Source organism: Oreochromis niloticus, linkage group LG12, assembly GCF_001858045.2.
Source record: "Oreochromis niloticus isolate F11D_XX linkage group LG12, O_niloticus_UMD_NMBU, whole genome shotgun sequence".
NCBI classification, from domain to species: Eukaryota; Metazoa; Chordata; class Actinopteri; order Cichliformes; family Cichlidae; genus Oreochromis; species Oreochromis niloticus.
The window spans coordinates 5,155,310-5,167,403 of NC_031977.2; the positions used below are offsets into that span (position 1 = coordinate 5,155,310).

The 12,094-nt window shown below is 40.0% G+C and overlaps 1 protein-coding gene across 2 annotated transcripts in view; it reads left to right on the forward strand.

The window, feature by feature from the left end:
• Positions 1 to 12,094, forward strand: part of unc5db (unc-5 netrin receptor Db) — a 278,720-nt gene that overhangs the window by 218,526 nt on the left and 48,100 nt on the right. For both annotated transcript variants that reach the window (XM_019366122.2, XM_005472915.4), the window contains one exon: positions 4,542 to 4,713. In XM_019366122.2, the coding sequence (XP_019221667.1) occupies positions 4,542 to 4,713 (172 nt within the window). The remainder of the gene's footprint in view (positions 1 to 4,541; positions 4,714 to 12,094) is intronic.

Here is a 12,094-nt window from a genome sequence, read left to right on the forward strand (position 1 = left end):
TATTAATGAATCGATCAAACAATTTAAGGTATTAATTTCTGAAACAGTGCGTATGTATTACCATACCAGGACCTTTACAGTAAGTTTTTGCTGTTTGTTGCTCCTTCCCTGTCTCTACCTTCCAGTCTGTCTTCAGCTGTCAGTATCTAAAAAATTAAAGATAACACAATTAAAACGGAAGCATCTGCGCCTCGCATATGTTAGATTACAGGTTTGTGAACCACTGGCTCAGATGATTATGCAAAAAGACTCATAGCTCAAAAATCATTGGCATCATTCTGCCTGTTTAAATCTTAAAATGCAAAATCTGCATTGGAAAAAAATATCAGAATTATGCAAATGTTGTAAGACTAACAATGTTCAGTCATATTTTCAGTGGAAGTGGAATCAGAATAAATACAAATGGCTAATAAATACAAAAGTTATTTCTGCAGGACAAAGATTTTCACTCCTGTGTGTGCACAATATATGAAAGTCACATTCAAATCAGCCTTTATTAAGCTGCAAAAGTAAACGTTTGGACTAAATCCTGTAATATAAAACTAATATATGTTCTTTATCGAAAGGGAGCTTCAGGTACTGTGGTTGCTTTAAATGGGTGCAAACAAGTTTTCTCCAAATATATTTGTTGAAGCTGACCTTGCCAGCTTGTTTACACACTCATCCAACCAAATCTGACAGCTCGTCATGTCGGAAGTGTAGCACTGTTTGTGTTTGATATCACTTTTATGGACAGCTAATTTCTAACAGCAATGCTTAGAAGGAAAGGACCGTGAACTTTGTGAAAGTTCTGCCACTATTGCTTAATTCGGCAAATAATTATGTAGCACATAAACATTATTTTTGACAGGAAGTCTCAGCAGGTTGCCGGATGAATGCTAAAAGAAATTTTAAATAAGATCAAACCATACAGAACACAAAGAGGAACCAGTCACTCAATGCCAGGCGCCAACTTTTAATCTCAGTGTGAACTCTGCTTTCTGGGAGCAGCACACTGAAGGGGGGTCATCAGACAAACAGGCATAAAAGCACCAAGCCTCGCTGTCAAACATGTTTATGACCCTGTGAAAAAAAGCAGCGGTCAAAGCAGAGCTCGACGAAATGTGGTTGCATCTTGTTCCCCTGGCACTCCACTGCAAGGCTCATATTCACAAACATTCTGAGAAAAAATATATTTTCAAGGAGTTTTAGTGTGATTTAGGAAAAGTGTCAGAACAGCTGTTAGCACGCAGAGGACTGAAAGTTTTAGCTTTGTGAGGCGATGTTGTTGAGACATCTTCGCTGGGCTAATTCTTTCAATAGGTGTGATTGGCAGATTTTATAAAAATTGTCGAGCGAATGATTGATAGTGAAATATAAAGACTTAATCATAAAAGTGACTCTGTTTAGAAATAGTGTGTATGTACATGTGCATGTTGGTTTTGCTTAAGTTTAAGTGACATTGTCATAAATTTATCAAGGTTAAAGTTGAAAAAGTTGATGTCTGAATCACTTAACACACTTTAAAAATGCATACAAATGGTTGCGTAATAATTTGATGGTCCAAAAAATCTGAATTAAGAGCTAACATTCTCTGTGAATAGATTTCATCTTTAGGAATGATTCATTGATTATTATTGCTTAGTGTTTGTATGGGCTTGCTCGAGGTTATCTATCAGATCTTTTTTCCCAATCCTGTGTCTGTCTATCAATTCAATTCATATAGCCCCAAATCACAGCAACAGTTACCTCAAGGCGCTTGATATTGTAAGGTCAAGACCCTACAATACAAAAAAACTGAGAAAACCCCAACAGTCATACAACCCCCTATAAGCAAGCGCTTTGGTGACAGTGGGAATGAAAAACTTCCTTTTAACCGGAAGAAACCTCTGGCAGAGCCAGGGTCAGGGATGGGCAGCCATCTGCCGTGACCAGTTGGGGGGCAGGAGGAGTTTCAGATTGAGTTTTTGTTCACTGTGTCATTTCTTTTAATGCTATAAAAATAATTCTTAATATTATACAATGTATATTGTTAGAAAAGTATAATATGTATATATTATATTATATAATGTATAATATGATCTGATAAAACAGAATCTTTAATTATTGCTCCTGACCATATGATTCCAGAAATTAGGCAGCATATCAGCTTCTTACACCCTTATTTTAAAATCGAGCCTTAGAAACCTCGGTGTCATATTTGACAGCTCGATGTCGCTTGAGCAATATTCCAGACAGCTGGTCCAGAACTGTTTTTATCATTTAAGAAATATTTCAAAACTCAGACTAATGGTGTCAAAGCCTGAACTTGAGATGATTATTCATGCTTTTATTTCTTCACGTTTAGACTACTGTAATGGTCTTTTTACTTGTTTTAACATATCAGCTTTAAATCGTCTTCAGACTGTGCAGAATGCTGCAGCACGACTCTTAACAGGCACCAAGAGAAGATCTCATATCACTCCGGTTTTGGCCTTCCTTCACTGGTTGCCTGTAAATTTTAGGTTTAATTTTAAAATTTTAGTTTTAACTTTTAGGGCCCTACATGGTCAAGCTCCCCAGTACATCTCTGACCTGCTGAAACCGCATTCCTCTTCCCGAGCTCAAAGGTCATCAGGTCAGAGACTGGTGGTGGCTCCACGCACTCGATTTAAAACTCGTGGCAGTGGCACCAAGGTTGTGGAATTCTCTCCCACTGGTTTTACACTGTACAGACTCCACTGATTTTTTTAAAAAGCAGCTGAAGACATTTTTATATAGGCAAGCTTTTAATTAATTTGTTGTTTTTATGTTGTATTTTACTGTTTTACATTGTTATTTGTTGTTTTTCCATCCTTTTATTTTTCATTTTCTTTGTTGTAAAGCACTTTGTGATTTTTATTTGCGAAAAGCGCTATATAAATAAATTTTACTTACTTACTTACTAATATACATAGTGAGGTGCCCATAAATACCCCAAATCTTAGCTTTATGTTGAGGGGTTTGCACTGGGTTTTCTGACCAGATTTTTTTCTGACTGCTGTTCAAGTCTTTGGATTTGCAAGTTTCTCCTGTTTGTGACACACACATTACCAGCCCAATGCCTAGTAGTTAGTAGTGCATTCTTTTTGTTGTGTTAATGTATTCATCAGGGTGCTGGTGAAGCACTTAGGAGTGTGGCTAGTGTTAAACAGGGATAGTTCATGTCACCTTTTAAATTAAAATCTATTCTTTTGATATAGATTTTCTATTCTATTTCTGTAATAGGTGAAAGTTTTATATAAAGCTAGATAGAAAAAATCCAATCAAGTTATCTACAAAGTACTGGTACAAACAAAGGAAACCCTCTACTTTAGTACAAAAATAGATGCCAGTTGTGTAAATAAACTGTCAGTTTCTTGAATCATGAAGTGCTGAGTCAATCTGTTGCTGTGTTGTGGATTTCTAGCTGTAGTCGCTAGTGAATGGCTTCCTTCCTTCACTGTAATCCATTATAGTGGAAGAAATGTCAAACTGTGATGTATTACAAGCGTTATATCAGAAAATGATGGTGAAAAATACAAATCTAAGACACAAGTTTTAGTAAATTAATGGTGCTAACAAAACATTAGGCATTCCTCTACGCTGTAGTGGTGTTTCATACACTAAAGCTGCTGCTTTAGTGTGTGCCTCATTCAAAGGAAGAAGTCTTAACAAACCAAGCTTCTCATATCTCTGACCTGATGACTGATTAAAGAGCTTTGTTGAGGTGTTCCTCTCCTGTGTCATGATCTGCCTGCCCTCTTTCTCAAAAGCTCAACCAGAGTTGCTGCTGCCGCCACCGTCCACTGGCAGGACCTGTTTGTTGTAAGCCACTTTTAATGAGCGAACTCAAAGTCACCGGCAAATAGCAGTGACTTTTTCACCTGTGCTCGAACTAATTCCAGCAGCCTGGCTGTGTGGCAATAACTTGAACTCAGGGAGCAAGGGTTCAGCATTTTCACTCATGGCCATTCAAACTTGGAAGTACCTGCCTGGAGGCATGTTTTGTTTGCAGTCCACCTCTTTTCATAAGCTCATTAATTTGTTGGTTCGCTTGCAGCAGCAGAAGCACAAGTGCAAAGAGAGATGTTATGCACATATGATGGCTCTACTAAATAGAATGTGTTAAATATGGAAAGTCATAAAGAGCACAGCAAGGAGTCTTAACAATGCTTTTAAATATAATGGAAAGCAGTGGATAGCAGTGAAGCTGCCCCATCTTTTTTTTTTATCATAAATATGAAGCTTCAAAAAATATAGGTAAAGAAGTGAATGGAGCATTTCACCTTGCCACCAGCTGCTTTTCAGTCTTGCAAAAAGGCATTTTGTTGCACAGATTGCTTCAAAGACAGCTGTGCAAGCAGCTCGTGGCTGCAGTAAATGCATTTATGACGCACAGCGAGTCCAGGCATCAAAAGGCACAATTACACAAGAGCCGAGGCATCCATTCTGCTGACGTGTCTTCTCGTGTGAACCCAGGCGGTGTCTGTTGTCTGCAGTACTGTAACTTATTTCCAAGTATCACCTAATAAGATTTGCATTTACTCTCTGTGTGTTTTTAGTGTCCAAACACTGGACAGCTGTGAAATCCTCCTGGGCCCAGAGGTAACATACGGACCTCCTGGCCTGGATCTCTTCTGCCCGGTGGCCATGACCATCGCCCACTGTGCAGAGGTGGACGCCGAGAACTGGAACATCCAGCTCAAGAGGAGAACCCAGGACAGCAAATGGGAGGTGAGAGCTGCAGGGAGAATGTCCTTCAAGCACAGTACAGTGCATTGCAATGTCACCTGGGCCATAGGCGACATGCAGAGAGCCATTCCACTTCCTATTAATCGTATTTTGCTTAAAACAGCTGCAGTCTACAAAAAGTAGCAGGCCTTCGAGAGATAGTCCTCAGTGAAAAAAAGTGAATGGCCTAAACAACTATTTACACCATTAAATATTGTATTGATTTTACAGCATAGCTGAAATGAATACCAGTGTCCAGTCACCATTTTGTTACCATTCTGCTGACTGGTTCCTGTGTTGTGCTTTTGTGCTCTACTTGAGCATTCAGAGTACTTTATGCTATGCTTTTTATACTTGCATACTTTCTGTGTAACATTCACACACATTCACACTCTGATAAACAATTCAGACACCAACTCGGGTTCAGAATCTTGCCCAAGGATACTTACCGGAGCAGCCAGGGATAGAACCAACAATTTTCCAATTAGTAGATAATCTCCTTGTTTGTGTAGTACACTTCATTGATGACACCATTTACATTTGATAAACAGGTATTAAAAGGGTAGCCAAATCACAACAGAAACTTCCAGGAGTTTGTATAAGATGCATCTCGCTGTTGGTGGTTGAAGGTGATGCTATCAGGAGCTAGCTGAATGGGTCATTCTAAAGAGTATTAGAGTAGTACTGTAGGGTGCCACATGTTCCTAAGTGTTCAGCTTGCAATTATATTTATATTTTTCAGATCTATTCAGATCATTTCTTGAAGTATGTTTAGAGACAAACAAAACAGAATGAATATATAAAAAACTACAGTATTATTCAATTAAAAGTAAACAGTGTCCAGAAAGTGAGCTGCCTTGGCGGAGGTTGGCTTCTTGTTATTTAATGTAATCAGCAATAAAAGGCAGTGCAAACCCTGCTACAGTAGAGCATGAATGATAGTGAAGCAGAGATGTGTTGATCTAGCAGATAAACCAAAGAAAACACACATTATGTAGTCTATCTACTGTTGACCTTAAGCATTGGGGACTGAAGTCAGAGTGCCCTAAATACCAGTGGCTCATTCTTTTACGTGAATTAGTAGGAGAATAGGACCAGTTTCCACCCACTGATCACCTTTCTCACTTCTCGTAAGCTACAGCAGTAATGGCCAAGTAGAAACTGGCACCATCATGCTTGTCTGAGATGATCCATCTCACATGCATTTCACCACTCTGCTGTTTCCACTGAACAGGGGCAATTTTTTGCCAGAGCAGCTCATATCTATGGAGCATGAAAGACACTTGCAGATGGAAATAAATGGCTATATTTATTTTCAGCTGGATATGCTGGAAGAGATTCATGGTTCCACACACCTGTTTAACAAAGATAAAAGCATACAATAAGCAAAAACACAAAGTGTGTTCCACTTCAGACACACTGCCAATTAGAACCACACTGCAGCTGTAATCGGTATACAGGATAAAGGAATTACACAAACAGTGTGCCCACCATACTGCTCTGTTGTTTACATGGTTAAATATAATTCATTTATCCATGCAACTTCACTTCCAACAGATGCATGTAGACACCTGGTGAAAAAATGTCCTGTCTGAGGTGACAGGAGGAAATTCCTGTTCCTTGAGTTCTGGTTCATCCCTTACAGAAGCCATCTGCTTTTTAACGAGCTAATACAACCAATGCATAAATCTCAGCCGCACAACAGCCTGCGGATCCCAGAATGAAGCAAATGCAGAAATAACAAAAATTGCAGGCCACTTGAGGCTGTGAGCGAGTCATTACTGATATACTCCAGTGTCAAAATGCATAACTGCATGCATAACAGCTGGATAAAAAAATATATAATTAATGCTTTATTTACCAAGATTCATACTTGGTAAATAGACTTATTTTGTAATTTTGGATATAAAAGGAAAGCACTCCTTCAGTCCTTTCAGGAAGCGTTTGATTTTCCCTCTATAGCAAAATGGGCATAACTAAGGTAAATAAAGGGTTAAGACATGATACAAAAATGGGGTTTGGCCTCTATTGCTGCTTTAGCACTTTTAAACAGCTATTATGAGTTAATGTTTTTTAATGGCATAACCATTGAGGGTTTGCATTATTATTGGCATATTCCTGCTCTGCCTCAGTTTTTCGAGTTGCAAAAAAACATTTCTTATCTTTCTTTGTTGTGTTGGCGCCTTTTAGGACAGAGACAAGGTACAGCCTGGACAGGTCACCAGTCTGTCGCAGGGCTAACACATAGAGACAGACAACCATTCGCACTCACATTCACACCTATGGGCAATTTAGAGTTTCCAATTAACCTATCCCCACTAACTGCATGTCTTTGGAATGTGGGAGGAAGCCAGAGCACCCGGAGAGAACCCATGTACACATGGGGAGAATATACAAACTCCACACAGAAAGACCCCAGCCTGATGGTGGAATTGAACTCAGGACCTTGTTGCTGTGAGGCAACAGTGCTAAGGGCCACCGTGCTGCCCCTTTCAGGAGGATTTCAAAAACAATTAGTCTTTCTGTGTTGTTCATTGCAGTAATAACCGTCTTAGAAGAATGCACTCAAAGCATTTCTGCGCTATGTTATTTGTGAATTTAGAAACAGGTATCTGTTGTACTCATGTACTTTATCTGGATGTGGTCACTTCTCACGCTGAAAAAACAATAAGATGGCAGCAGCTATCACAAACCAGCGGGCAACATTACAGTGACTACGTCTGTTTTTTATATAAAGTCTCTCAACATTCTGTAAGCCTAATTTGCTTTCAACCTTAAAGCTGAAGGAAAAAGCCGGTTTTAAATTAACAGTGAATTGGTTGATGCACAGGTATTGCTTGTAGTGACCAGTTTTACCAACTACGTTGTTCAAATTATCTCTGCAGAGCCTTTCTAAGCACTCTATGTAAGCAGGTGTTTTCAGGGACAGGGTAAAAAAACAAGGAATATTCTTGCCTGCTTGCTGATACAGAGCACTGTTCATCAGTTCACCAAAAATCACACCTCTCCTTCCACTACCACCATACCCAGGCAATACCTGTTTTGTTGCAAGCCCCTTTTAACAACCACCTCTCCGGCAGATCACAACTCTTTCACTTGCACTGGAACTAATTCCAGCGAGTCCGGCTGTGTAGCAGTAACCTGAACTAAAGGAGCAAGAGTCTCCCAACACCCAGCACTCACAGGCAGTCAAACTTCATTCATCAGGTGGACAGAAACAAAATAGAGAAAATAAATAAATAAAAACACCTGCTCACAGTTTTTCTAGTGTGTAGATTGTTCTCTCTTGCCTCAACATTTGCATTCTGGCTTATAGTCTGAAGTCCTTGGAGCGGTAAAACTATAAAAATGTCAAAAGAACGGACCGCAGCATTAACTGCATTACACTATCAGCTTAAACATAGAAGTATGGTTATACGGTGTGTTTTTAGCATGCATGCAACTTCATTGGAGTATATTGAGCAGTAAATTAAACTCACTGTTAACATCAGGATTGTTTGATAGTAAAATTTCCCCTTGGTTTATAATTCGGGACAATACCTGCAGTCAGTCTAATAAAAGGATGTTAAAGTCATGTCCCGTAACATTAGATGCCAGGGTTTGTTGACTCTCGTCCTCCTTCTGACAGCTGACCTTTACATGTGTGCTTTGTGTGGCAAAAGGTAGAGTTACCGTGACATGTGACTTGTGAATAATGTGTTAGCCATAAAAGAATGTTGGGACTTTCGTGGGGAAGCCAATTGATCCGGGCTTATGCTCTCTGTGGGTCCAGAGGGTGACATAAGGCCACGCTGTGGTAACACTGCCAGTACGGCAGGAGGAAAATAAAGAAACAATTACAGCATGTAATGGGCTGGAAGAGGCATGGCTGCTGTCAGCGAGTGGGAAGACTTTGGGGGTGGGGGGTGTGTAGGTATCGATTAGTGGATCAGGAAAAGACATGGCAGAGGGAATTCAGACGTGAGGCAATCAGGAGGAGAATCATGGAGATTATTTCTGTGCTGACCATCACTCTCCATTTACATCCGCCAACACACCAGCCGCTCCGGGCACAACCAAGCATCTCAGCTCTTACAATGTGTTTTATGTTTCTTGCTAGCAGCTTTAGTCTGATGCTTTGCAACAAGGAACCAAGTACAGTGTTGCTTTCATCAGCATGTTAGCATCTGCAGAGGTAGATAAGAAAACATGCATGTTTGACTAGGCCCCACTATGTATTTGTGACCTCAAGTCACAGACACAGTTTTGTTCCCTTATTTGCTCAACTTCAATTCGCACCATGATCATTTCACAAGCATTTAACCAGCACTGCGTCTTGACTCAGCTTCTGTCATTTGGTGGAATTGCTGTCATTGTCTTTATTGGGCGCATTTAGCTCCAGTGGCCTCATGGGAGCAGGAATTCGATGCACCCACACTGTTAATGTGCCATATCATAAATCCAGTTCCAGCAGTTGTAGCACACCAGTCTGTTTCTATAACTCACTGAGCACTCAACCTCCATAGAAAAACATGCCCCCTTAACAACACTGCTGCATTGTTCCAATGAAAAGCAGAGACCAGTGGTTTATGTTAGCTGAACATTTTACATCATTCCAGTGCAGCAAGCAAAATTGCTGCTCAGTTTTTACTGCCAACTATCTGACTGTTTTTGGAAGATCACCTTTCACATGATTTATATGCTGTCTGTAATAATGACACAGCAGACCTGTCCACACATGCATGCTTTTAGAATAGAATAGAATAGAATAGAATAGAATAGAATAGAATAGAATAGAATACAATAATCCTTTAATTGTCCCACAAGGGGAAATTTGGTTGTCAGCATCTTTATTAACACTTCTCATACAGTTGCTGCTACAAACTCAACTGCTGCAGCTCGACCCAGTGCCAGCTGCACACATCACCAACAACACCACCGAAATCCAGGACCTAGCACACTTTTAACCCGCTGTGATTGCGGATGCCCTGCAGGTGCGTTCGCCTCCCCTGCAGCGGCACCACTGACCACGTCCTGCCACACTGTCTTTACCTAGTAATTTGTACAGGATCTGGCTTAACAGTACCTGGTAGTGGTAAAGGTGCATTAGGCCTCAGTCATGTAGTTAGCCAGTTACCGCTCCCCTGGAAACCTTTGATCAGTAGTGGAATGTGTATTTCCCAACCAGTTAGGGAGTATTTGCTAGACGTCTCTGGCTGTCACTTGGTAAAAGTGGTCTAAAAGAGGGTGCTGTAAACACCACAAACCAGCAAAAACAGAGGAAAAATATAAACAATTACTTCCTTTGATTTAATGGCTATGACCATCCCTAATGATCATTGTGACCTTAAGTCTAACATGAAGAAAAAACCCCAGAATGACCTACAGTTCCACAATGCAGTCATGTTACTAGCAGTGGAGTTTAAAGTCGATCAGATGAACTGTTGCAAAGAAATGTGAGGAACACACACAGACACACACACACACATAAAAAGACTCCTTCTTTTAATATTAAACGCTTTTTCGTTCCAACAGTGTCAGCGTTTTCTTTCTTTTCTCCTTCCCCTCCAGTAAAGGAGATTGTTTTCACTGGTCTGGATGACATCCCGAGAGCTTAATCTCAAACCCCATAGGAATAAAAAGCCCCAGTTGCTGTTGTCACTTTGCATTATTTGCTAGTGAATTTGAACAGCAAGCAACAAGATGATAACAAGACATGTGGGGAAGGAAGGGTGGCATGCGGGGGGGGGGGGGGGTGTTGTAGTCAAGAGAATATTCAGTCAGGCAGTAATGTAAATGTAAAGCTGATGTAAAGTTTTTTGTGAAACCCGAGCACGGGTCAGAATAATGAAGAGCGCAGGTTTGCCCCCCGGCTGTTGTGGTGGTTGTCGGCACTTAAAAGAGCTTGTTATTTAGGCTGGATTTGTCAGCTCTCTACACTGTCTGCTTTTGTCCTGAATAATGTTTTTCTGAGCCGCTATGAAGAATATTCAAGCACAGCAGCCTACATATGCAAACCTCAAACTTCATCTAAACAATTTCAACAATAGCTTCTTTCTGACAGTGAAGTGTGCACATTGGGCTGTGCAAATGGAAAGGAATGTAAATGTACTCATAAATGTTTTATATATTTACATTTCGTTAAACATAAACTCAGTCTGCATCACATAAACTAAAGTAACAGTGGGGCTGGAGCCTATCCCGGCATCATTCAGCGCAAGGTGGGGTATACATGGACAGGTAGACAGAATCAGAGGGCAAACATAAAATAGACTGACTCCAAAAATGAGTCTGTCTCCAGTGTAACCATATTCTGGACAGGGATGTCTCTTTCTTACATAGAATAAAACCAAGGCTCTCCTGATAGCACTGCTAAGGTTAGCCAAACTAATCTGACACTGCACGTGTGTACGCAGACCAAAAGTATTGTTCATTTCATCAAGATTTAAAACATGATTTGATTAACAGTTAATGCTGGTGAAACATATCATTGCATCCCTTTTACAGTACATGTATATTACATGTTGTAATATGTGGAAGGCTTTAGACAAATACTTTGGTCTCAGGATCATGGTTTGGTTTCCAGTATTCAACAGTAGCTGTGTGTACAGTATGTGTCACTGTTTTAGTTTTCTTGCAAACCGTTTATACAGTCTACTTCAAATGTGGTTTGGGGTTTTGATGGGGACCAGAGACAGACTCCACTGAGTAACTGAGATTATCTTGTGCCTCTGGGTTAGGGTTTTGTTCGAGGTGTAGGCTAGGTTGTCTTTGTTAGTAGGCAGCATTGTCATACCAACAATAGTCAAGAAAACTGACAGATGCCCCAGTGATGTCACAGAATGAGAGTCAGGAAAATGTAGATTGTGAAAAATTTTAAATGAAATCACAGAAAAAGATAAAACCTGTCTGTATATGATTTCATTTGTGATCAAAACACATGCTGTTAGAAAGAGGAGATTCACATGGTACTGGCAACCACGTGAATTGTGAATCCCACTGAAACTCACTAATCCCACTGCTACTGGCAACCATGAACATGCTTGTCAAAGTATGGGATTAGTTTGACTGTTGTATGGACATGTGCCGTGCATCTGAAGAGGGGGCAAATTGGGCACTTGTTTTGTATGGAAAACTTTAGCTTCAGCCATGTATTGTAAAATTTACTGCAAGCTGCTGTGTCCATTACTTTAAAAAATAATCTTTTAAAATTGGGTCACTCTTATTGATGTACCCTGTATATTGAGGAAAAGAGATTTAAAATAAGTGCGCAACCTGATTTGCAAACCTTTTTACAACATGCAATTTACTCTTAATTGCTTTAGTTATGCCAAACAAAACCATTTCTTATTTTTTGCAGTTGATATTGTAAACAGTGCAGCTTTTGTGAATAACTCGTGAAACC